Source organism: Pteropus vampyrus, unplaced genomic scaffold (assembly GCF_000151845.1).
Source record: "Pteropus vampyrus isolate Shadow unplaced genomic scaffold, Pvam_2.0 Scaffold8, whole genome shotgun sequence".
Classification (NCBI taxonomy): Eukaryota; Metazoa; Chordata; class Mammalia; order Chiroptera; family Pteropodidae; genus Pteropus; species Pteropus vampyrus.
Window position 1 is genome coordinate 11,964,677 of NW_011888789.1, and position 26,326 is coordinate 11,991,002.

Here is a 26,326-nt window from a genome sequence, read left to right on the forward strand (position 1 = left end):
ACTTTCTATAACCACAGAGACATTCTACTTGCTTTAATTAGAAAAGTATAGCACTTCATTAAATTCCTTAGGAGTTCTCAACATTCTTTTCCACAATGCTCCACTGTTGTTTCCTCTTATGATGGTTGCCTGAAGTTTCAACTGCTGCCCAAATGGCTGTGTACAGCTTTTATCATTTTAGAACATGTAGGGCTATCAGTTCATAATTTAAGGCAATTTTTGTTTTTTTATCATGAAGTTAGATACTTTATCTTGTTTTCTGAGACTCTTCCTGGAATTATTGACTATCATTTCAAAACTTTCCCCAAGTATCTTTTCAAACCAGTAAAAACCCATGTAATCGTTTGAATATTTTTACTACATAGCAGCTCCACAGAACTGTTTTTTATTCTTTAGGGTATTAATAGACCAACTCTGCAATCAGATTCAGGGGTAAATGTGTCTAATATCCCCAAAGAATCAGATTTCTGCAGTAGTTCTGACGGTACTGGAAATGATGACTATCTGGATGTTGGCATTGGGCAGGTAACAATACTAACTCTTTTTGGTCATTTTAGTGCCTGCCACTTGTATATAGGAACAGAAGTAACTTTCGTTAATGAGAGATGCTTTTGTTTTCTCCTTGCAGGTGTCTGTAAAATACCCCCGGCTCATCTATAAACCAGAAATATTCTTTGCCTTTGGATCTCCCATTGGAATGTTCCTCACCGTCCGAGGACTAAAAAGAATTGATCCCAACTACAAATTTCCAACTTGCAAAGGTTTCTTCAATATTTATCACCCTGTAAGCAATGGACAGCTCTTGTGGTTTTTTTTACCTGAATATTAGGGTTTATTGATAAAGAGCATATGATTTTCTATTGTGTTGATTTACTTTTTAATATACTGTTCTGTAGTAATGAGATAACTTACCCGGAATTGATGGGGCAGAACTGTACATTTTTTAAAAATAAGCTTACAATTATTCTTGCCTGATATACAGTTCCTCAGACTACTTTTCTTCAGCAGAGGTATATGTAGCTATTGTTTTTCCTATGCAGTTTGATCCTGTGGCCTATAGGATTGAACCAATGGTAGTTCCAGGAGTGGAATTTGAGCCAATGCTGATCCCACATCATAAAGGCAGGAAGCGGATGCACTTAGGTAAGACTGAATACAGAACTTGTTAATTCCAGACCTTCTGGTCAGTGCAAACTGACTGGACTTCATTCACTTTGTTTAGCTGTGTTGGAGCCTAAACTCATTGTAAACCATGTAATGTTCTTTATTCATATGTGTTTCAGAACTGAGAGAGGGCTTAACCAGGATGAGTATGGACCTTAAGAACAACTTGCTAGGTTCACTGCGGATGGCCTGGAAGTCTTTCACCAGAGCTCAATACCCTGCTTTACAAGCTTCAGAAACTGCAGAGGAAACTGAAGCAGAACCTGAATCAAGTTCAGAGAAACCTAGTGGTCAGTGACACTACACATTGATTTTCCTACATCAGGCCAGATAAGGACTCCATCGTGTATAGTTCTTATTCTCCCAGGGACTTCTTACTTTGCCCTTATAACTGTATAGGACTAATACTATGAGTGCTAATGTTCCTTCGGCTCTGCTAGCCTTTTCTATCATCTAATAGCCACAAATTATGGAAAAACATTATTTCTGAGAAAAAGTGTCAAGAGAAGCATACAAAATCAATGTGACTTAAGGAGAAGCTTTAAGGAGATTGAGAGTGGGAAGATGGGAGATAGCTTCCTGTATAGAGAGTAGCTCATCTTATGGTAAACTTGGAGTCTGAGGGGAAGTAGGGACAACTTGGAGGGCTGGAAGCTTTTAGGTTCTTATCGTTCCTCCATATCCAGATATTAACACAGAAGAGACCTCTGTGGCAGTTAAAGAAGTCCCACCCATCAATGTAGGAATGCTGAATGGAGGCCAGCGCATTGATTATGTGCTACAGGAGAAGCCCATTGAAAGTTTTAATGAGTATTTATTTGCTTTACAAAGCCATCTATGCTACTGGTAAGTGTTGTTTTTTGGGGTCTAATTGTTTCACAGTCTCCAGGGAACCACTGATCTGCTTCTATCAGTATAGATTAGTTTACACATGACTTATATAAATGGTATCATAGTATATACTCTTTTGTATGGCTTCTTTCATTCATCCATATTGTATGTATCAGTAGTTCCTTCCTTTTTATTGCTGAGTGATATTCCAGTGTATGAATGTACCACGATTGGTTTAACCATTTACCCTGTTGATGGACATTTGAGTTGCTTCCAGTTTTGGGCTATTACAAAACTGCTGTGAACATTTATGTACAAGACTTTTTATGAACATATTCTTTAATTTCTCTTCAGTATCTATCTAGGAGTAGAATGGCTGGTAAGAATATTTTTAAAAGGAATTGCCAAACTGTTTTTCTGCCAGCAATTTCCATTACCATCAGCAGTGTTTGAGAGTTCCAGTTGCTCTGTATCCTCGACAACACTTGATATGATTGGTTTATGATTTATCTCTTAGCCTTTTTAAATGGGTTGTAATGGTACCTCATTTAATTTGCATTTGCCTGATGATTAATGATATTGAGCATATTTTCATGTATTTGCTATCCATACATCTTTGGTGAAATGTCTGTTCAAATCTTTTCCCCATTTAAAAAATTGGATTATCTTATTAAATTGCAAGAGTTCTTTCTATAGTTACTAGTCTTTTTCAGATATGTTGTTTTCTCAGGATGTGGTTTGGTTTTCATTTTTCTCGCAGCATGTTTTGAAGTGCCAAAGTTTTTGATTTTGATGAAGTCCTGTTTGTGCTTCTTTGACATATTTAAGAAATCTTTGACATATCCAAAGTCCTCAAGATTTCTCCTGTGTTCTAGAAGTTGTATAGTTTTAGCTTTACATTTAGGTCCATGATCCATTTCGATTGAGTTAATTTTTAAATATGAGGTGAGGTAAGGATCAAGGTTCATTGTTTTGCATATGGCTATCCAGTTGTTCTGGCAACATTTGTTGAAAAGTTTATCCAGATGGAAAAACCATTAAATTGCCTTGGCTCAATTTTGTTCTATTTAACTAATTGTCCATCTTTATGACAATAAAAGTCTTGATTACTGTAGTCTCGTAAGTCTGGAAATCAGATATTGTGTTCTCCACCTTTATTCTTATTCAAAGTTATTTTAGCTATTGTAGGTTCTTTGCATGGCCATAGAGGTTTCTTTTAGAATGAGCTTGTTAATTTCAACCCAAAAAAACTTTCTGGGATGTTGTGATTGCATTTTATCTATAGATCAATTTGTGGAGAATTGACATCTTAATAATACTGAGCCTTCTGATCCACAAACATGATATCTCTCAGGTCTTCTTTAATTTCCCTCAACAATGTTTTGTAGTTTTCAGTGTATGTGTCATGCACACTATAGTTTTAAATTGCAATCCTCCTGTGCTCCTGTTTCTCTTCATACGGAATCTTTTGCCTTTTACTAAAAAGAAAAAAATGCATTCCTCCTATTATGAATAAGGTTGAAGCATCTTGATATACATTTAAGGACCATTTTTACTTCCTTTTCTGGGAGTTACCTGTACCCTTTATTCTCTTTTACATTGAAATGTCGATTTTTTTTTATTAATTAGTTTGCAACATGAGTTGCAAATACCTTTTCCTCAGTTTGTCTTTGACATTGCATACACTAGTTTTTGCTAAGTAGAAAATTTTTATTTTTATATAGTCCAATTTGTTTTTTCCTTTTTGGTTTCTGGAATTTGTATAATACTTAGACCTTTCTTATTTTCCTAAGAATTCCTCACCACAGTTTATTCTGATATTTTACAGTTTCATTTTTACATGTAAATCTTTGATTCATTTCAGATTGGTCCTAATAAGATGTAGATTGATCCAGGTAGTTTTCTAGATGGTTACCTAGTTGTTACAACACGGTTAAGAGATTTGAGATTCTGACTTTGTTATATTGAATTTCTGTGTATATTTAGGACATCTGAATTTCCTGTTCTTTTCTATTGGTCCATTTTTTTCTTATGCACCAGGATCACACCATTTTAATATCTCGTTTAGCTAAGCCCCCCTTGTTGGCATAGGAGTTTCTAAACCTGAGGTCTGTGTATGGAGTTTGTGAAGGATAGAAAAAGTTGAATCCAATGAAATCTGTTTATAATTTTCAGTGTATATGTATATGTGATGTTTTCTGGGGAAACAGCCATAGGTTTCATTAGATCCTCAAATAGATTCATGACTCAAAATTTGAACCACAGATGTTTGAGCCACATATCCTTAAGGCAATCCTTCGTGAATGTTATTTTTTATTTAAAAAAATATAAAAAAATTTTTTTCAATTACAGTTGACATTCACTCTTGACTTGGCCCCTTCATTATATCCCTAGTTATAGTTCTGTCCAGCTAGCCTTCAGGTGGTTCTCCAGGTTGATGGTTCTATAATTTAGTTGTAATTTGTTGTGGTTGTGGGAGGAGGTGAGCACATTGCTTACATACTCCACCATCTTGATCAGGACTTGAATGTTATTTTAATAATAAAGTTTCTTTCAGAACGTAGATATAAGTAATTGCTTATACACACACACAGTATTATCTGGAAGATGCATGAGAAATTGATAACATTGCTTCTCAGAAGATGGGAACTAGTGGTTAAGAAACAGGTGGGAGGGGGACCTCATTATTATACCCTTACATATCTTGAATGTTGAACCACATGATTGTATTATCTTTTTTAAAAAAGTAAATAACATTTAAAAAATTAAGGTGAGCAACTGGACGGCTCTTCCATATTGTCCCAAGAATGAGTTCTATGGAAAGGGAACTGTTCTTAAGTTATTTACTACTAGCTTTTTTATGTTACTGAGTATAATGCTAGATTTGTTAGAAGGTTACCTTCCAAACTACTGACAATTGCATCTAGTACAAATGTTAGCTCTTTTTTTTCTTTTACAACATAAATTTTTCTCTTTACAGGGAGTCTGAAGATACAGTATTACTGGTCCTCAAAGAAATCTACCAAACCCAGGGTATTTTCCTTGATCAGCCTTTACAGTAAAAATGAATCATCTATGGCCGGCTGCTTACTGTAAGTTTTTCAATGACATATATGCAGCATAGTTCCTACATATTAACATGTTATAAGGCACTATGGAGCCTCAGTCTCTTTATATTTTTCTGTTGCCTGTCACCAAGATCTAGGTTATTCATTTTTAGAGGGACTCTGGTTAAAATTCATGGGGAAAAAGTGCAATAGCCAACTTAGAGAAAGGTGTGTGTGTGTGTGTTGCTAGTGATATGGTCCAATAACATTTGTCACTGTTAGGATCTAAACTCAGAAGCTTAATAGTTTTGATTATCTAAGAGTTACCACAGCAACAGTTACAATTTAAATTACAAATGGCCCATCTTTAGATTTAAATTACTTGGCTTTTTAAATATGTAACCAGAAAGGTGGCATTCTCCCTGGGTGCCTTCTAGTTGTGACTGCATGGTGACCTCTTTCCCCCTCTCTCCCCTAGACAGACATTGAGGGGTCCTTCCCCAGAAAATCCACCTGGTTTGTTGCTGCAGTTTTCCTCTTCAGCTGCATCACTTCTTGCATGTTGGTTGCCCCTTACCATTGGGGTCTTTGGAAGATAATCTTCCATTTTGAAAGTGAGTGGAAAGCAAAGGGAAGACACCCTATTATTACTACTGGGTTCATATAAGCACTTGCCATTTTTTCTTCATAGATGGGGGTGGTTTGCTCCTTTAATTCTTTGATGATAGTATATCGGTATTATACTTTTTTGCTTATTACATGAGATGGTATAAATTCTGTTTTGAGTTTGATATGTTTTAGGTTGTTAGAATTTTTTTCTAGGAAATGTTCTAGTTTGGAAATAGACTTGAAATTCAGAAGGCATTTGGGGTACACTTATCTCTCATTAGTGGTCTCTGCATTTGAAGGCTAAGTGGATATGGAAAAAAGTGTCAGGCAGTCAAAATCTTTTGAGCCATCTTTCTTACAAGTCCTATATGAAGTCTAAAATGTAGCTTAAAATAAGTATACTTTATGCTCTACAGCTGACTGACAGATTTGTTGCTATGAATCACTGTTGCTGTTTATTGTTTTTACAGCCGTTTGAGCTTCTCTGAGAGTCTAAAGTGGACCATTTAGTTCACATTACATGCATCTTTATAAATCGAAGATGTTATATCTCCTACACCTGCCCTTTGATATCATACTTCATATTGGGAGACTAGATGAGTATCTGACTTAACTTTTGTTCTTTAATTGAAGGTGAAGCTATAAAGGCTGACAAACCTGAAATTGCACAGCCTTGACAGACTGGTGCATTTATGGTGAAATAGAATTTATGTAAGTCACCTGCCACATCCACTTGGGTGATGGTAGCATTGTGTGTCCTCTTTAAAAACACTTTGTAAACATCATTGCCTTCTCAGGTACCCACAATCCAGAATGCTTATTTAAAAGGCTCATGGCATAGGCATTGTTGGTTGAGCAGGTAGGTTTGGCTGAGGGGAAATTTTTCTTATTCTGAAAGAAAAACATATGCCTGCAGGGGCCAAGGAACAGCTATTGAAGAGTCAGTGTCTGAACATACAAAGTGAGATGTACCTTGAAGAAGGTGGGTGAATATAGACTAATTTTTTCCAAGGCATCGGCTCACCACTGTGCTAGAGGTTATTTTGTTTTTCATTGGTCAGTTTGTTTTTGTCTTTGCAGTTTTCTTTGTGATACACTCTTCTCAGATTCCACAGCCCATTGTTTTATAGTGAGGCATAGCCAGGCAAGCTGTGTTGTTTTTTATGTTTTTTGTAAATGTATCATGGTGTCCAAAGCACTGGCATTTAACATTCACTTAAGCCATCCCTTTGTGGAGAGAAAAGGGAAGGTTAATTGTTACTTAGAGATGGTAGAGGTAAGGTTGGGGTATAGGTCAGAGCCTGGCCTTTCCTTGTCTGTCTGATTATCGACAATTGCTGACTAAACCACTAAAAAGTTTCAGATATGTGGAATATTTTCTTTACTACATAAATTGAGTTTGAAGGGTTACTGAGAATTAAGTAGCATTCAATATATATTAAAGGGAAAGCTTTTGTCAAGTTGTTTTCAAATTTAAGTTTACTCTTCATATTTAGCCAGAATTGGTACTATTTAGGAGTAACCAAAGGACAAGCAAGAGTGAGTCCTTGTAACCAAAGATGAACAGCATAACTCTGGATAGCTAGATAAACCACTGCTAAGAAATGTTTCTTTTCTGTGGTATTATCATGGTTGTATATTACATGGGTAATAAGCTCGATTTAAATCCTTTATTTAGTGGTATATCATTTGCACTATTTCAGTTGTATCATGTGCAATCTCTTGACCAAGCCTATTTTTAAACTCTGATAGAGTATCATTTTATACATATTCCCAACTGCAGAATTGGTATTGCTTAGCAAAAGAGATTTGTTTGCATGGAAAGATTAATAGCATTGATTAGCTTTCTAATATTTTGCACTTTTTGAAATGTCTGTTTTTTTATGTGATTATATTTAAAACTCTAGTAAATATTGAAATAAAACCATATTGACCCATCGCCTACCTTTACCTGGTTCATCTGTCATAAAGAAAATCAATATAATAACCATTTTCTCTTCCTCTATAAAACAAGTTTAAAAAATAAAAGTTTTGGGCAAGGAACATGACATTCAAGTTTTTGTCCTTTGACTCATGGTGTTTTCATTGTCCTAGGCAGGTGTAGTTCAGAATTTAAAGCGTGGCAGTTATGAGGTAAATATTGAACCTCTCTTTTGGTATTTATAATCGTCAGCCTCTGCTATAGATAGTTGAGTCATTTATGTGAGATGGGGAATCCAGTGTTTTACTTTGGAAATGTTCCAGCTTTCAAATAGTACTTCAGTACCAAAAAAACCCACATTCACCATTTTATTTGCTTGTCACATTTACTGAAGGAAAAAGATACATTGAAAATGTTATAGAAAGAAATAAGGTCATATTTAACCTCAATAAAGAGAAAGGTAGTTTTAGGTCCTATAGAATCAATTTTGATGACATCCTATAATTGTTCCTCATAGTTCATTGTAAAGAAGGGACAGAAAAAGATTCACCTGTCATCCAGATAATGATATCTGTAATTTTTCTTTCCTGCCTTAGGCAGTTGGCAGAGTTGAGGCATTTGGGCAGATCTTCAGCCATGAAGGGAGGGAAAGAAGCTCATGAGCACAGTTAAGGACAAATGAGGTAGAAACAGTCATTAGTTAGCACCAAAACCACACTCTTAACCATTTTCTTTCTTATTGTTTACTTGGTAATTCAACAAATCATTTTATGCCAACAGTATTAAAAATGAACAGCGTTATCTGGCTGGACTTGGACAAGATATACATAACAATGGTAAACAAGCCAGAAATAGTAAATAGAACCAAAATAATTTAGTTGGTCATGCCCTAGACTTTAGATTTGAGCTATGGGAAATGATATTTTGATATTTAACTCCAGCTTCTAGGATAAAATGGGGCTATGTAAAGGCTTCTTTGTGACAAGATCCTTTCAAGAACATTTAAATTTAAATGGAAAAACACTGTAGATCTTGAGATACCAATCTGGTGGACCAGATTCATACGCTGTTGGAGGACTATTCAAAGATCTCTTTACCAGAATGTGTGGCATACAGTAGTGAAAAAGAAACTTGACTCCTCATGATAAATTCTTGTGAGCCAGAGGCAAAACTGCATAGTCATAGGGAGGCAGAATGAAGTGCTGATGTCCTCACTTGTACCTAAGAGGTAAAAAGTAAGAAGTTCTAGGAGGGGCTGATTTCACCTAATCTCTACTGAGGTAGCTCCAATTTCTAAATATCAAAATGATAAGGATCATCAGGCTTCTTTTGTGCAGTAGGAAGTGCAAGTCTGTTCTGAAATGGTTTATGGCATTCTGCATCAGTCAGGGGAGGATAATACTGCCTGTAGCAGACATAGGCAAATGTCAGGCCAATCACGGATCCAACTAGTACATCTGAAGAGAGAGGAGATAAAGTCTTCTCTTAATCATATTAGACTCTAAAATCATGTCAGATATCGCATAGTATGGAGAACTTGGCCCTCTAGGTTATTCTAATTGTTTGGGCTGCAAAACCCTACAATTCTAGGTTCACATTTTCTTTAGGCTTTCTCAGTTTTATCATATAGTTACAGGATTATCATTTTCAGGTTCTCTAAACACCCAATCAAAACACATCTTTAGTTAAGTATAATAAGCCTTTTCCAAGTACACTAGATTAATTTTTTTTTTTAACCATTTAAAGAGTTCTAGAGGAAGAAATAAACTCTTAAACTCTTCAGGAGTTTATAACTCTTTATAAAATAGGTCTCCTAAGGATATCTGGGCTATACTGTCACCTTTTTTTTTTTAATTGTGGGTTTTCTGTGAAGATGTTCTATAACTTGGATGTTTTACTATACCAACTTAAATTTCTTTAGTTTAATCACAATTTTATGTATCCTTGAATTTTACCTTTATTTCTGAACAAAATCTCAAGACAAACTTGATTTTTATTTTAAGACTAAGTATATTGAGCTTTGAGGTTTGTTATAAAAAATTTCTTATAGTTTATTCTATACTTATGATGCTTCAAAATAATGGAAAAATTAGGACATTTCTCCTTTAAAAAGTCAGTGTACTTTCTCATCCTCCATGTAGCTATAAACGCTTACTTAGTACAGAATCCAGACCATCCCATACACATTTGTTCATTCACTCAACAGGTACATAGTGTGAGCATCTCCCTTTGTGCCTGGTGCTAGGAATAAAATGAGTGATACATGGAAGCTTCCATAGCATGAATACCTTGCTTACCTTGCCAGTGATGCTTATAGTCACAGGTGCGGGACAGTGCAATTACAGCTGCCAAAAGTAGAGGTGACAGAAAGGCACAGAACCTCCAAGATTTCCCACGGCCTTGTGGTGTGAAGCAATGTAACTTCCCTGCCAGGTAGAAGGAAGCAAAGGCCAGACCAGCAAATGCAACTAGAAGAGGAAAAACCTATAAATGTGTCTTTTAGTTAAAGGAAGCTATGTCATTCATCTGCAAACAGGAGGCCAGGAAACATGAACATGTTTTATCCCCTTTTTTGTATACTTCAGGAGTAGATCCTTGGTTATGAGGGAGAAGGAAATGAAAGGAAAAAATAATGGACTTTGGGCAGGTTACTTCTCAATGCTTAGTTTCATTAGGAATAAATGAGAATCATAAAAATAATAGTGCCCACCTTATTGGGCTATTACAGTATCAAATGAGGTAACAATCTAAAATGCTTTCCAAAGCACTTGACACATAGTAACTAACTCTTCAATAAAAGTTAGTTAATATTTTTATGATTAGTACAAGATTGTAGGATCTAAGCAAATAATAATAAAATATTCAAATCTCCTGAAGGGGAAACTACTTCCTGGCCTTGAATATTTACCCCCTAACATTCGAGGCTCAGGCTTGTGAAATCTTGTGGTTCTTAAGGGGCGGGGGGAGGTTCTTCCATTTCTAGATACAAGAACAAGCGTACTGAGATGTTCCCATCCTCACAAACTTCCTAGGTTAAATTCAGTGATCCAAAAAAAGGCACAGAAGTAGAGTCCATCTGGTATTCATACAAGAAGAATGTCCACTAGGGAAGCTCTTACGGCCCTCATTCACCACGTCCTTATCTCCCGTGCACATCAAGTCAGAATGGGCTTGCCCATCAGGGAAGCAGCGGTAGAAGAAATCTGGGCGTGGCCTACAGGAAATGAGCATGGTTTGAACACAATCATTTACAACTCCCGAAATTATTTGATGGCGTATCTGACATTACTAATCCTGTTAACTGTTGGTCTAATAGTGTCCAAGACAAAATAATGAGACTGGATTAGGATAGTCACCACTAAGAAGCCTTATTTTCAGGGTCAACATTTAAATTAGGAGAAAAAAAAGCCACTCCAGCACATGATTACTTTTTTAGGGTAAAGAACAAGTGATAGTACAGCCACAAGGGGTGCTCTAGAGGCCACTGACTGCTGTGGTTGTCAGTGGGAAATGCTGTTCAGAGCAGAAAAGAGCCCACCTGTCACCCACAGGACTGATGTCTTTTGAAAGGATAAAGTGTTAAATGAGAAAAAGATTAGACAATATGGAGGAAAAGGATAAAGATGGAGTGCCATTAACCATCTCTCCTGCTGAAGGAAGGGCTGAGGCAGACACTGGGGTGGCTAACTTGTCACTTACCTTCCCACTATCAGTTTTATTGTGTTGGTGAAAACACCATTCAAAACCAGGGCAAGGCTGGCAGCTGGAAAGCAAAGAAACTTACCGTTAGGAGGAGGAACTACGTGATCACTATCTCATTAAGAGGAGCCATGGCCTTTCTGAAATAGAGGAATGGTTGGGCTCCAGTCAGAGCTGAATATAAAAGTAATATGGCTCTCAGTGACTGACTGCTGTTTTAGTACAGGGAGAACTTCTGTCCTAGGCTGAAGACATTTCTGAGGTACAAATAATCCAGTGCATTTAGGCACACCTGTGAGGTTAATCAGGTTCTTTATAGTGCTGTTTTTCTGTCTCACAGGGTAAGAAGTGGGATGTAGGGGAGATAGAATTACTTCAGAAACGTAGAACTCAGTGGCCTCCAACACTGAGGCCACAGTGTCAATGGCTGAACCCCCAATTCTTGCCTTTTCATTCCAGCACTAAGACAAGACAACATGAGCTAGAAAGGGTTAGCTCTTACCTAGGCAGGCTTGTTTGCTGTCTGTTGTGTCTGCCTTCTTGAGACATTTGGCCAGGAGGATCAGAGACAGCGGAGAGAGAAATGCTATGACCTGAACCAGAATACGCCAAAGGTTAAACAAAATAAAACCACAAAACTCCACACAACTGGTTGCTCAAATAGCTCTTACAGCGAAGAGGGATGGAAGTGGCAGCAGAACTCACATATCAGACCCAACCATTCCCCTATAAATATAAGTAGTGTTTCACTGTAGGTTAACTGGGCATTGAGCAGTGACCAGTAAATACACCATTATTCTAAATGACCGGTTACCTCAGGCCATCCTAAGGAGTAGAGCTCACAGATCATGTCTCGAGCCAAAATAGACTAACATCTTGCTGTCTAACTCTGGATCTTAAACATTAGGATGCAGAACTTTTAGCATAGCAGGAAGCAAAATCTTAGCACATCAACAAAGGGGCAGTAAATTCCCTACAAAGATCATTTTGGAGCCCACTGACCACTTTCAGCTTCCTAGCATTAATCTCAGTAATAAGTATTAAGGGGCAGAAGGAAGGGCTAGTTCTCCAACGCACAAACATCGGCTTGGTTGGGAAATAGTCTGCTTCCACATACGGATTCCGGTAAAGCCACATCTCCTCTGGTTGGATAAGCCTCTGGAAGGGAGGGAGACGCTCTGTTACCCTAAAGGGGAAACAAAAAGTACAGAGCACGTTGGTTTGCTTCCTCCGGGTTTCCCAGGGAAGGACCCTGACCTTGGCCAGCTGGGCGTGGCACCGAGAGCGCCGGGTAGCCGTGGCGAGGACCTTCCTGCCTGTTACTTAAAGGGTCGCAGCCCATCCGTCCATGCAGGAGGGTGCGGGGCCCTGGGATCCGATCCCCAAACCGCTTACAAGAAGGCAGTGAGCAGCACAATCCGCACCCCCAGCTCGGCCCCGAAGACCGCCGCCGCTGCCACCTTCCCCATCCGGTCGCACAGCCCGGAGACAGGACGCTGCACTGACGTGGCAGCCGCTGCAGCGGGGACGCAAGGGCCGTCCCGAGGCCGGATCTCAGCTGCTCTCAGCGCGGGCTGGCGGGCACTCGGGGGAACTGCAGGCCAGAAAGGTTGTTCAGCCACCTCCTTACCCAGACAGCTCAGCAATCCCCCGGAAGCAGGAGTGGCAGCTTTGCGGTGTTCTGAGAGCCAGCACCCAATAAAATAAAAAGCAAGCAGTGTTGTTTTCTAGTACATTCGGCAGGGAGCTAGTTCTAGGTGTCCAGCCAGGCAGCAGGCTGCCTTTGGTCTGATAAACCAGAGGGATGAAAGTGATGACTATCACCCCTTCAATGTCCTTCACCTGTGCCTTGATAGTCTCATACCACATCAAAGCAAGGAGCAACATTCTTCAAGGACCTTTACCCCCATTAACACAAAACAAAATCCTCACATTTTCAGATCCAAGTTTATTAGCAGCACAGCAGCATTCTGAAGAAAAATATACTTAGTTCTCACACAGGACTTTGCTGTGCTGCAGGCCTCACTGGCTGAGGGTGGACATATTAGGTCATTCAGCCGGCAGCTAGGTCCCCTCCCTCCCATGACGGCCTTTGCCCAGTGTGTTGTAGCAAGAAATTACAGGCAATGAACAAGTCCACATATTTAATTTGGAACATACAGGACAATTTATTGAAGTCAATCTCAAGCAAAATCTGTAATCAGTGGAATGTCATTAAAAACCTTTCCAAATTAATCCTCACGAAAGCAAAAAACACATTTGAATCCAAAGTATTTGTAAAATAAAAAAGGCAACATTTCAGTAAATATACAAAAATTATATGTTCCTACCAGCACACACAGTAGTAAGCAGCTTAAATATTACAGGCAATCCTAAATACACTATAACTAGTCAACTGTAAGCTATCTATATACAGTTTAACCAAGTTTTGCACATTTCACACTATGCAATAAAACATAGGCCAATCAACAAAATCCCCAAAATATCATATATCTTGAAGTCTGTGTGGCAACATGAAGTCAATATACAATAATGCCCTAGTGGAACACCCCCAGGGAAAATTAACACTAATCCCTTAGTGTCAAGCTTCTAGCCAAGTTACAGAAACTCAAAAGAGATTGACTTTAGTGAATATTGATGCTGTTATTAAAGACTCAAGTCTCAAGTGATTTAGGCAAAATAACATTTCACAGGATCTACAAAGTTTATTACAGATAAACAAAGTACAGAAATAACCAATCTACAAAGGTCGTTATCATAAAGATCACAAGGAAATGAAAACATCTGTTTGTTGTGCAATATCACAAGTGGATACAAATGAATTTCTCTTATCAATTCCAATTATGCACACACCCTTGTATATAAAAAGAATCTTATTAGCCGGTTGTAATCATCATTTAGCATTTTCGCTGTCAGTGGCAATATGATTTTCTTTTTCAACACAGGGTATGTGACAGCACAAATAAAATAGCGATATAAATGACAACAAAGTAAATTTTATCCAGTCCACTTCTAAACTGACAATACCTTATAAATACCTTATCCAGGTAATGCGATGGCCATTGAGAGCCATTCACACATATCAGAAACCTGTGGCCAGTAGGGAAGGGGAATACTGGAACCTGAGGGTGCTTTCTTGCCAATATGCAGATGCCATAATGTCATATAAGAAAACTAAAGACTGAATAAATGACTTTGGCAACTATTTATTGTTTCCCTTTTTCTTACAAATTAATGACTTTTAGAGGCTGCTTAAGGACAGGTAATTCTCTTCCTCCTCCTTCTACATACATATGTGCCACAAGAACCTGAACTTGTCACTTAAGCAATGGACTGATGAAAAAAAAGAATGGAAATGGTTTTTGAAACACATAGGTTACACCCAGCATTTCAGGAGTGCAACGTAAGTGCAATTTGTTTTCCCTACATAGGCATATATTAAAAGGAAATAAGAGGTGCATGGGTTGACAAAATGACAAAATAAAGTACATAGGAAATATAAAAATGCTGCTGGTATCTCATGCAGGAGTCTCTTCCTCAAATGTGTGCATTAAATCTGAGATATCTACTGTGAACACGCTTCCCCATTTGCAGAACTTCACCTTTAATCCAAGTTAAAGAGGATAAGAGACTAGGCTATTTATTTTCAAAACAGTATACAAAACAATGCTTTTTACTTCATAAAATAACTGTTAAAATAAGGAGAATATGAAGAATTTCAAGTACTTAAAAAACCTGAATTCAATGAGGCAGAGGTCTCAATGTTAAAGTGACTACTTCGTACCTGTGGTAAACATTATCATCCCCCTCTGCTACCCTACTATAACCATAACCCCTTTTTCTTCGTGCCCCACCCTAGATAAAAGTTGGTAGATTTCAGTATATACAAATTTCCAACTTTTCAATATCTGATAATACATGACAAAGCTGTCTAATTTTATCTATTCCCTAGCCTATCTGAAAATGGGAGCAAGTTCTACTCTTTGTTTACAAATAACCAGAAACCCATTCTATGTGGCCCTAGGCCAAAGGAAATTGCTCCAAATGATCACATCATGTCTGCAGCAACTTGGGCGTGGCTAGATGCATTAGCCTAGTAAGAAGTAATTCAAGTCTAATTTGCACTGCCCATAAAGCAACTTCCCAGTGCTGTCGTACCTCATGTACAAGTACATCAAATGTAAGCTTCCCAAGCTGTAAGGACTCCATGGTAACTTGTTTTCTTATCCTGTTGGGACATGGCGAGTGGCAGCACCTTTAAGGTGAACGCTAAAGGAAGAACTTTGTATTTAAAAAGGAAATGAAAGACAAGCAACAAATCTGGGTAGTCCAGAGATTACATTCTTTATAGCTGGCCTGTTTCCACTCTGCAGATCTGGGTTTGACCCTGAATGGAACACATGCCACATGACAAACCCTTCAAAAAGGAAACTCTACTTCATGAACCAGGAAAGAAAGATGTCCAACAGCCTGCCCTGTATGAGTCCTTTACATGATTATCTCAGAGTTTCATAATGTTATTTACAGGCATGTTTCCAAATATTTGGAAATGGCAGAAGAGAGCTGGGAGCAATCTTACCTGCCCCTATTATTATTTTTTTTAGTTTTTAGATATGTTCTTGACTTGAACACACAGAAATCTCCAAGTTTCAGTGATTCTAAAAGTCAGCCTATTTTATAACTTAGGCCAGATCATTTTTGAGAATTCAGATAGAGTTGGAACTTGTTAAAACAAAAATGAAAATAAACTCTAATTCTAGTCCTGATTAGATATTTAAAAAGTCAATCACGTCCTCCCGCTGCTTCAGCCTTCCAGGAATGAAGGGCCCTCAACTCCTTCATCTGTGGTCCAGACCCTCCTCCCACTGCACAATGCCTGGACTTTTCCCCAGGATTTCATCTTCAGTTGTTAGCGATCCAACTTATGAAGCTTTATATAGCTGATTATCAAAAATCATACATTCACTTTTTCCTCCAAAGAATTAATATGAGGTTAAAAAAAATACCATCATTATCCCATGCTGCTTTAAATTATTTCATTTTTGACAAGAATAAAAACCAGCCTTTTATGCTCTTACCAAATATAGATTTAAAAGTTAACAAATATGAACATCAGACTATGAATGAGCAGCAGTATGTCTTTTGGAATATTTCATTGGTGAAGCATAGGCAAGCACAGTGCATGTATATAGTATGCACACATAAAGCATAATTTACTCTTCCTGCTTTCAGAACCTGCAACTTTACAATATATAAAATAGGTCAACAGTGACACTATGGAGGTGTAAGGAGAGCTCCTTGGCACTGGCATGACTAAAACCACTTTTTAGACTCTTAAAGATCACTCTTTCAGTGACAAAGACTCCAGAGTTATTGTTAGCTATTTTGTTTTCTACCCTGATTTCTAAAATGGCAGAACAATCCTATTAGTCCCCCCACCCCCCAAAAAAGATTAAGAAATCTCATCAGAGCTCTGTTAAAGATATATAAACAAAATGTGACACAATGAAGAAGCTGCATAAAAATACTTAAACCTAATGTATGTGTAGTATATAGGATATACCCTGGCTTACCATATAAAAGTCATCAGATATTAAATAGTACTAAATCCAAAACAAAGCAAGGAAATAAGATTTTATGTTGGATACTGTTTCAATAAGTTGCATTTCAAATATTAAAGGAAATCCTTCATGTTAGTAAGTTTAAAAATGCAAACATTTATCATATACATATACAAAATAAAGTTTTAGTATGATAAAACCTAGATTTTCTTAAATTATTCTTTAAAAGGACATCAAACTATATAATTGCTCAAGAGCAAAGTTTAGTGTTTTGGTAAGCTATAATCCATGTTACTTTTAGCAATTATAGCTCGTAACATGTATAGATAGCATTTTCCATTTTGCTCTTTCTTTTGGGACCATATCTAATCAATAGAATCGTCGGAGGCCCAGTAAGTTATCTCAGAATTGCCGGAATCAGGCAAATGGCAGTTTAGGAGCTTAAGTAAAGGAAATGTAGTGTTTTTTGTTTGTTTGTTTTGTTTTGACAAGAGAAAATCCAGTATAATTGCACATTTACATACAGAGAGAGAGGGAGGGAGTGAGGGAGGGGGAGAGGAGAGGAGAAAGAGAGGCATGAAACAGTCTCTCTCTCTCTCTTTTTTTTTTTTTCCAGAGAAGAGCTCTAAATTGATAAGGAAAAGGAACACATATAACACAACTGAAGGAATGTGGTAGAGGAGGGGTCCCCAACCCCCAGGCTGTGGACCAGTATGGGTCCCTGGCCTCTTAGGAACTGGGCTGCACAGCAGGAGGTAAGTGGTAGGCAAGTGAAGCTTCATCTGTATCTGCAGCTGCTCCGCAGCGCTAGCGTCACGGCCTCAGCTCCACCTCAGATCATCAGGTATTAGATTCTCATAGAAGCACCAGTCCTGGTGCCAAAAAGGTTGGGGACCGCTATGGTAGAACATCTATCTTCCCTACCTTCATAAGGTTACTAGGTACTTCTTCAGGGAAAATATATGCCACCAGGTACCAGCAATTGTAAGCAGTCCAAACTCACAGAGAAAGTTAACATTCACGCTACTTCTAAACTTCTACTTAGTACAGTGTTACAACACTGTCCAACAGTACTAATTATTTCATACAAGGAATACTGGAATATACATATTCCTAAGCATTAAAAAGCAAGTGAGTGTTGTGGGCAGATATCTTGATATACGTGCATCTATGAGATACAAGCATCACAACCATTTTTGCTAACACTGCTTTCTTGGGAGCTTTCCCTAAGTAATTCCTAAGATGAAGTGTGTTTGTGTGGCTATTATATATCCTGTGGAAGTGTTTCCCCTTCCTCAATGGGGGCAATTTTAAGTATTAGATATCTAAGTAGAAACTGTTAACACATAACTTTGGGATGCCCCCCAAATTAGGAACTAAATAAAAAAGAACTATTCAAATACAATTCAAACTCATCTGAGTAGTTTTCACCAGTTAACATGATTATAGTCAGTTGACAAAGGGAATGTTTGATTAGGAGAGGAAAGCAGAGACAGAAAGTAAAATGCCCATAATAAATTCTCTCCAAGTAAGACCAGGGTCTACATTAAATTGGACAGAAAATGGTGCTTATATGGTCCAACTTTTGGTCCATGCCTTTCATCTCCCTGTGGCTGCCTTTATCAGCATCAAAACAGAATGATCATTCTGTGCATTCATATCCACATAAACACACTTCATCAAAAATACCCACTGTCAACGGAAAACATTTCAAACTCAGTAAAGTTTATCCATTTTTTTCTCCAAAACAAAAAAACCAAAACCATAGTATGTAACTTTCTAGGTAAAGTTATTTCACAAAGCCCACCTGGTTTAAGACCACAGAGGTAAAATCCACTGAGGCATTTTGCTTTCAAGAGGCCAGATTCGATACTCCCATAGAACCCTTCTCTAAGACAATAAAAGACATTTTGAAGAGAAAGAGAAGTTAGCCTACCTACTGCTCAGTAAAGAGGTATATAAAGATCCTCATACCCTTTTCTAGAGGGCTTTCTCCAATTCCTATTTAAAATACACACATACACACTGATTAGACTATCTGAACTATACTTCTCAAAATTTTTAAAAATGAAAATAAATAAAGGAATGATGGCTACTTTTGCTTTTTACACCCAAGGAACACATCTTAGACTTTAAATTCATCTCATTAACAAAACTTTCTTTTCTCTTTGTTCTTATTTTAAAAGCGAAGACATCTCTTTTTCCAGCCGCAAAGGCATTGAAGCACAATAAAAGGCAAAAAAAGACCAAGGGAATTGAACCCTCCACAAAAGAACCCCCAAACCAACAAAACAGAAAAACCAGATACCACCAACTGCCTTGCAGGAACAAGTTCCCCATTTTCACTTTAATAAGGCAGTACTGATGGCAAAGGCTGTATGCACTGCAGCAGTCTCTCCTTTGATCAATGCATTATCTATTTACTTTTTGATTTTCCTTTTTTTTCATTTAAATAGAAAAAAAAGGAAATCACTGCCCATTTATTCTTTTACTTCTCCATGATCTTGTGATTCCAATTTACATTTGATCTTGCTCCAGTATTCTGATGACACAGGAGATATGGGGTCATGTTCGGAGCAGCAGAGACGGCCTTCCAGCGCAGAGGGAACCAGAGCCCCCTTTTCATGATCTTTACAAAAGGAACGTGGACAGAACTCACAGAAGGAAACGGCTGCACCGCTGCACTCGTTGCACTGATGCCACGGGCACTCCCACTTTCCTGATGGGGAGATGGAAAGAAGGAAAAGAGCCCCAGTTAGTGCCCATCCTGATTACCCACAGAAAACCCAAGTTCCCACCTTCGACTGAATACAACTCCAAATTTCAGCCAGATATAGGTATGGCTGGGTGTACTATTAAGTATGGATGTGAGATACTTTCCAAAGTACTCACCTATGGTAATAACAAAGAAGCAGCCAATCCTTGCTGGCTCACAGTATCCCAAATATGCAGAGAGACAGACTTTCACTAGGATGGTTTTGTTTGCTACGGTTGTTTGTTCTATTCAATGTTTCCTATCCCACGGCTCCACTAAGGATTGTGGGATACATTCTGAATTACACATAGTTGGCAAAAATGTAAGTCAGAGAAAGGGTCTTAAACTTCAGGCTTACCGTACGGTGGCTGAGTCAGATTAAGGCATAGGAGGTGGTATGCTTTGGGACAGTCCTTTTTGTCACACATGACCAGCTCTCCACCATCTCCACATTGAAAACAGTAATCTTCGTGCATCTGCTTTGGTTCTGTTTTGATTTTTCGTCTCTTCTGCTTTAACTTAGCATTTTTTGCCTTTTCTTCGGTTGCTGACACACATGCCGACTAGCAGAAAAGAAGGAACCACAGTGTTAACGATCAGAGTGTACAAAGCTTTACGTAGAAGGAAAATCCTACAACACATCCATTTAAATTCATCTCTTGTTCAATTAATTAAAAACACCAGGAAGACTTATCTCATAACAGTTCTATAATAAAAATAAGGCTTCTTTTTCACTGACTTTTCAATAAGGTCTTTTTTAAAAATTGTAAAGACACTGAGATATAATTTACATACCACAAAAATCACCATTTTAAAGTGTATAATACTGTGGTTTTTGGTATGTTGTGAATTTTTAAAAAAGTTTTCAAAAAGGATTTTGCTAATTTCAAAATCAATCAAAAATACAAATACATTTTCAGAACCTAACAGATCTTACTCAGATATGCTTTATTAGAAAGTCTAGACTTTGGGTAAACACAACTGATGATATGCAAACTAAACCAGGTACCCATTTGCCAGCATTTTCCTGAGCTAGTCAAAAACTTCAATAGCCCCACTCCTTATTCCCTGTTGGCTTAGGGCACCTCCCCGCACAACTGACCTTTGGCCGCACTCCAAGAAAACCACTGCAGTTATCTGCCCCACAGTGGCACTCTGTTCTGCCATTGCCCAGACAATCCAGGTTATAATTAAAAGTTAACTCCATCCCTAAAACATAAGAGAAATAATTATTCATACTCAACTCATAGGAAAGGAAATGCTGTTATAGACACACTCTCATAATGAAAATAGAGACATAATTCCAACATGAAGACTTATCCCTTCCGCATGTTCTACACTAAAGACAGTGATGGAAAAAGAAAAAGGAAAACAAAAAAGAAAAAAAAAACCAAACCCGGAGGAAAACATCCTCAAGCCACCAATAATTACAGCAAAAATAAATATTCTATAAAACTTGTCATATCCTTTTCATTGAAGTGGTCAAAAACTGTGTAAGAGACTAAGAATCTGAAATCTATGCTTAAGAAAAATGGGTTCTAGTTTAGTTCTCTTTTCTAAAGCTAATTTACACTAGTTTCTAAATAAACAATATGACCATGGAACTGTGATGACCATACTATTTCCAGGAATTTTTTTTTTGCCTTATATTATGATCAGAAAAGAGTTCAAAATGCAGGTTTACTAAATAATCAAAGATCCAGGGATTCAACGTGGGAGGCCCAGGCTTTCCATTAGCTGAGCTTGAACAATCCACAATGAGTCTAGAAACACAGTTTAAATCTCAGCTACAACATTTCTTTTCCTTTTCTTGCTCATTTCTTCTACAGATTTAACAAAGAAGAAACTAAATTCTGCTGTTAAGATGCTGGATGGGTAAGAAAATATGAAATCAATAACTCTGGCTTCAGAAGCTTATACTAATTTGAAACAGATTGCTCTTTCAAACAAAAACAACAACAAAAATCCCCCAAAACAAAGAAACCAGTTATGTTAACAGGCTTTTAATACTTTAAAAAAAAAAAAAGACAAAGTGTAACCATATGATTATATTCTGTAGAAAGCAATATGATGAATTCATTCAGTAGGATCATGCACACAGAATTCTGTAATATCCTCTCGCGTAATGCAGGATATAGATTTTTACTTATTGGCAGATAACAATTCTAAATATAACTCTTTATCTTATTTGAATAAATATTTGAGCATCAAACTTTGAAGAAAATCCTGCCTTCAAAGGATATACTTGGTTTCCTAGGGAGGTGGGACATGGGGAGTAAGTTACTTTTTTACCTGCAGGAATATCACAAAGAGCAAAAAGTCCAACTCGAACATCTCCATTCACTGTCCACTTTTGTGTTTCACAGTTTGGATTACAACTGTGGTTCATAAAGCGAGAATAATTTCCTTTTGGGCCAGCATCGATTATACGGTCCTTCAGAAAGAAAAGAAATAAAAGGCACCATTGACATTAAACTAAATATAAGCCTATCTTAGAAACATCTCTCAGTCAAGAGCCACAAGGCAGCAACATTTTGCCACCAGCTGATGTCTGATAACTGCCAAATCTGAAAATGTGGTGGTCTCTGTGTGATTTACTACATGCTCTATTTTATTTGATGACCTTCAAGTCAAAGCAATCAAGATAAAGTGGAATTTAGTTTCTTTTTAAGTTTGTTTCTAGGAACGATCAGACCTTAGACTAATGCTTCTTAGAAGATTAGCTGGCCATAAGTTTAGGAAAGTTATTCCTGATTAGAAAGCTCTGAGTTCATATAGCTACTAGAGATAGGAACTATGGTGTTTTGCTGTTGGCCCTCCTTTCCTGCCCTGAGCAAGAAGCAAAACTAGTATGGGGTAGGTGGCTGAGAGTTCAGGCTATAAAGAGGAAGCAGGAAAAATTAGAAACCTCTCCTCTGAATGGAGATTTGATTGATGGAAGGGCTATAGTTTGGGATGTACTCTCTCGTAGTTATCTATTTGTTCTACTTTTACTTACACTGAAGTTCAAATATAGTAAAAGTCTCAGCATTTATCCCCCTAAATTTAAACTATGATAATCTGGATAAGCTCTAGAGGATGGAGCCTCCCAAGTGTTGTCAAGATGGCAATGAAGATAGGATTTAAGAAGCCAATCAGCAATCATAAATAAAAGGCATTTTGTTTATGGAATATATGTTCATAAAAGTTGTAAAACTTTGAAACAATGACCTATCAGTTAAAATAATACTTTTAAACAATCTCTAGTTCTTACTTTTAATGATATACATATATCATATTAGGTGAGGCAACCCTTGGTTGACCTCACCGATTGCAAAGACCTTGTCAGCTTACAATCCCTTATTTTTTATTTTTCATGACTACAGCACCTGGTCTTCCTAGGTGGTCTCCCGTCCAAGTACTAACCAGGCCCGACCCTGCTTAGCTTCTGAGATCAGACGGGGTCAGGCTTGTTCAGGGTGGCATGGCCGTAGATTTTAATGATATTCTGATTCTCAGTTTTAGAGATAGCCTGGGACACAGGAAACATGGGTACTAATTTTGGCTCTTTGTTAAATTGTAAAAGATATTCAACAAATCACTTATAATGGTTAGACCTCAGTTTCTTGTCCTCTGTAAATCAGAGGGCTATTGAAGAAATTAAATGATAATGGATGTAATGTGCATCAAACCGGACTTAAAATTACATGTATTAACCTAGCAGTTTTACTGTCATTTTTCTTATGACAGCATTCATTTTTCCTAACTCATTAAATAAGTTTAAATATACAGAATATTTTTTAGAGTTAGAATTTTTTCTAACTCAGAACTTTAATGGTGGTTTATATCTTAGAATTACAGAGCTCATTTTCTCCTTCAGTGATAAAGAAACTGAGGGCCGAGTCTTTCAGTGACCAAGAAGAGCTGGTACTAAATCCAGATATGTTAACCCCATTCCTGATTATCTTTTGCACTCACAGTGCTGTCTCACATGACATGTGCAAAGCTTCAACAATCATTTTGTACTCTGGTATAATTAGCACATTATAGTGGGTAGCACAGTGGCTACTGCTAATCATTATACTTTGCCTGAAAAAAGTCAAATTAGAGGAAACTGAATTCAACCGAAGACTATGAAACAAAAACAAAATATCCCTTTTTCTTACAAAAAAAAAAAAGCAATTTTACCTTGGTAACAGTTAACATATAAAAATTAGTTACACTGTTCTCGTGGGCTCGCTTGATTCGCAATCTGCATTCTTCTTCATCAATTAATTCGCCAACATATTCATTTACAAATTCACCCTGCAGAGAAGCATGAAATATGTAAATGTGAAATCAGTTTACTATATTAGAAAGTATTCCTTAACACTACACCAATAATCCAAGAGAATTAACCAAAAAGAATCCTAGAACTATAACTTCAACCCTAGAAACAAATAGTTACTGTTATCTGTGGGTGTTCAGGTGGCACTGTATTTCTTGTACCAGTGCCAAGAAATAATCTGCTTGTCTTTTTTTGCTGATAATTATTCCTATAGTCCAAATGGCACCATTATGGTATATCACTGGGATCTGGGGATAAGGCTATGTTGAGGCTTTGAAGCTGTATTTTAACAGTTTTACTAGTTTGTAGCTTTGGGGTAAGACCTGGCATAGATATGACTCAAACAAATGAGTTTTTTTCTTTTTGTTAACTTATTTTGAACTAATTACAGATATTCACAGGAAGTTGCAAAAATAATGCAGATAGGATCCATGTACCCTTCACTCGGTTTTCTCCAATGACAACATTTTACATAACTATAGTACAATATTAAAACCCGAAAACTGACTAGTACAATCTGTAAACCTAATTCAGATTCAACCAATTTATATACATTTATTTGTATGCGTGATATCTGTGTCTGTGTGTGGGTGGTTCTATGAAACCATCAGGTGTAGAATCATGTGATCACCACCACAATCAAGATAAAGAACTGTTCCACTGTCACAGAGATCTCTTGTGGTACTCCATTATAATCATAGCCATCCTCCATCCCTCCTCCACCCCATTTCATCCCTAATTTGTTCTCCATTTCATAATTTTGTCGTTTTCAGAATGTTTTATAAATGGAATCATAAAATATGTAATCTCTTGAGACTGACTTAAAAAAAATCCCAACAAACTCAGCCTGATTTCCTTGCAATCCATCCAAGTTGTCATGTATGTTAATAGTTTGTTCTTTTTTGAATTGCTGAGTAGTATTCCACAGTATGGATGTACCAATTTGTTTAACCATTCACCTTTTGGAGAACATCTGAATTGTCTCCAGATTTTCAGTATTATAAAGCTGCTATGAAAACTCTGGTAAAAGTTTTTATGCAGACATAGGTTTTCATTTCTCTAGGACAAATGGCCATGAGTGTAATTTGTTGGGTCATATGGTGGGTGAGTATATGTTTAATTGTTAAAGAAACTGCCAATTTATTTTCCAGTCCTTTCTTAAGAACATAGGACGGTTCTGCACATTCATGTACTATGCACTGTCAGCCTTAAATGGCTTTTCCTACATCCAGTTGGGACTCTGACATCAGCTGATGAACATCATTTTGCACTATTATATGTATCATTGGCCACATGGTTAGATTTCATTGCCATCTTGGTTGCACTGTCACCTAGTGTTACGATACAGTAGTCTCTCCTTTATTCACAGGGGATATGCTCCAATACCCCCCAGTGGATACCTGAAATCGAGGATAACACTGAACCATATATATACATTTTTCTCTATACATACATACCTAAAGTTTAATTTATAAATTAAGCATAGGAAGATATTAACAGCAATAAAAATAAAATAGAATTATTAAAATATACTGTAATAAGTTATGTGAATGTGGCCTCTCCCCCTCAAAATATCTCACTGTACTCTACTCACCCTTCTTGTGATGACGTGAAACGATAAAATGCCTTAAGTTGAGAACTTTCACCTTTTCACTTAAAGGCAACATTTTATTGCTTCTCTTTGACATATTTGAATTGCCAGCATTACTACTCTTGCACTTTGGGGACATTATTAAATAAAATAAGGGTTATTTGAACACAAGTACTGCGATGCCCAATCTGATAACCCAGATGGCTACTAAGTGACTAACTGGCAGGTTGTGTATACAGAATGGAGAAGCTAGACAAAGGGATAATTCACTTCCTAGGTGGAGTGGGATGCTGTGAGATTTCACGTTACTCAGAACAGCACTCAATTTTAAAACTTATGAATTGTTTATTTCTGGAAATCTTCCATTTAATATTTTTGGACTGCGGTTGACTGTGGGTAAATGAAACCATTGAAAAGGGGAAACTACTGTATTTAACTATTTTATGGCACATTTTCTTTAATGGAAACCTATAGAGCAGAATTTCAACCAAATCAGCTACATACTGGGATTCAAAGTAAGATTTCATTAGAAGAAATGGTTCTGTGGCTTTAAAAGCTTGAGAACCATTTATTATGGTTCATATTTAATATTCTATGAAAACGAGTGAATATATAAAAATTAAAGTGCTGATATCAAACACGAGGAGAACAAGTCTCATAAACTTGATGGCATTGTGAATATATATTTTAGATGTCCTAAGTGACATATATTTTGCCTCAAAGAGTTGATTACTGGATGAACTTAAAACCATTAACTGTGAATTTAATTGTGAACAAAAATAAATAAAGAACTTTAAAAATCTGTTAGAAATATGTCAAAGATTGTGGCAAAAAAGACAGTG

General features: G+C 37.2%; 3 protein-coding genes and 1 pseudogene across 18 annotated transcripts in view; 1 reads left to right on the forward strand and 3 right to left on the reverse strand.

The window, feature by feature from the left end:
• The window catches only part of DDHD2 (DDHD domain containing 2), a 73,976-nt gene extending 66,375 nt beyond the window's left edge, over positions 1 to 7,601 (forward strand). For 2 of the 8 annotated variants that reach the window (XM_011372338.2, XM_011372330.2), the window contains exons 12-18: positions 397 to 525; positions 629 to 784; positions 1,041 to 1,143; positions 1,284 to 1,454; positions 1,851 to 2,010; positions 4,976 to 5,087; positions 5,521 to 6,728. In XM_011372338.2, coding sequence (XP_011370640.1) covers positions 397 to 525; positions 629 to 784; positions 1,041 to 1,143; positions 1,284 to 1,454; positions 1,851 to 2,010; positions 4,976 to 5,057 — 801 coding nt within the window. In that variant the 3' untranslated portion in view covers positions 5,058 to 5,087; positions 5,521 to 6,728. Of the gene's footprint in view, positions 1 to 396; positions 526 to 628; positions 785 to 1,040; positions 1,144 to 1,283; positions 1,455 to 1,850; positions 2,011 to 4,975; positions 5,088 to 5,520 lie in introns of those variants that run through there. The other 6 variants (XM_023538505.1, XM_011372344.2, XM_023538514.1 and 3 more) reach the window with 5 other exon arrangements.
• Positions 7,602 to 7,943: 342 nt separating this feature from the next.
• On the reverse strand, positions 7,944 to 13,276 carry PLPP5 (phospholipid phosphatase 5). 3 transcript variants are annotated; one of them, XM_011372384.2, is made up of 7 exons: positions 12,667 to 12,847; positions 12,349 to 12,457; positions 11,774 to 11,864; positions 11,272 to 11,335; positions 10,692 to 10,786; positions 9,870 to 10,040; positions 7,944 to 9,029 (listed from the first exon to the last, which is right to left on the reverse strand). In XM_011372384.2, exons 1-7 carry the CDS (start codon positions 12,738 to 12,740, stop codon positions 8,866 to 8,868), a joined length of 768 nt encoding a protein of 255 aa, XP_011370686.1. In that variant the 5' UTR covers positions 12,741 to 12,847; the 3' UTR covers positions 7,944 to 8,865. The 3 variants fall into 3 exon arrangements, with proteins under 3 accessions (XP_011370686.1, XP_011370679.1, XP_011370693.1); XM_011372377.2 differs by having other exon boundaries at positions 10,662 to 10,786; positions 12,667 to 12,845; XM_011372391.2 differs by having other exon boundaries at positions 8,300 to 8,793; positions 10,662 to 10,786; positions 12,667 to 13,276.
• Positions 13,277 to 13,419: 143 nt separating this feature from the next.
• Positions 13,420 to 26,326, reverse strand: part of NSD3 (nuclear receptor binding SET domain protein 3) — a 94,307-nt gene continuing 81,400 nt past the window's right edge. For 5 of the 7 annotated variants that reach the window (XM_011372425.2, XM_011372404.2, XM_011372416.2 and 2 more), the window contains 5 exons: positions 23,755 to 23,871; positions 21,880 to 22,021; positions 20,690 to 20,796; positions 19,946 to 20,150; positions 13,420 to 19,551 (listed from right to left, as the gene is read on the reverse strand). In XM_011372425.2, coding sequence (XP_011370727.1) covers positions 19,313 to 19,551; positions 19,946 to 20,150; positions 20,690 to 20,796; positions 21,880 to 22,021; positions 23,755 to 23,871 — 810 coding nt within the window. In that variant the 3' untranslated portion in view covers positions 13,420 to 19,312. The remainder of the gene's footprint in view (positions 19,552 to 19,945; positions 20,151 to 20,689; positions 20,797 to 21,879; positions 22,022 to 23,754; positions 23,872 to 26,326) is intronic. The other 2 variants (XM_011372433.2, XM_023538479.1) reach the window with 1 other exon arrangement.
• On the reverse strand, positions 22,944 to 23,062 carry LOC111729215 (annotated as a pseudogene).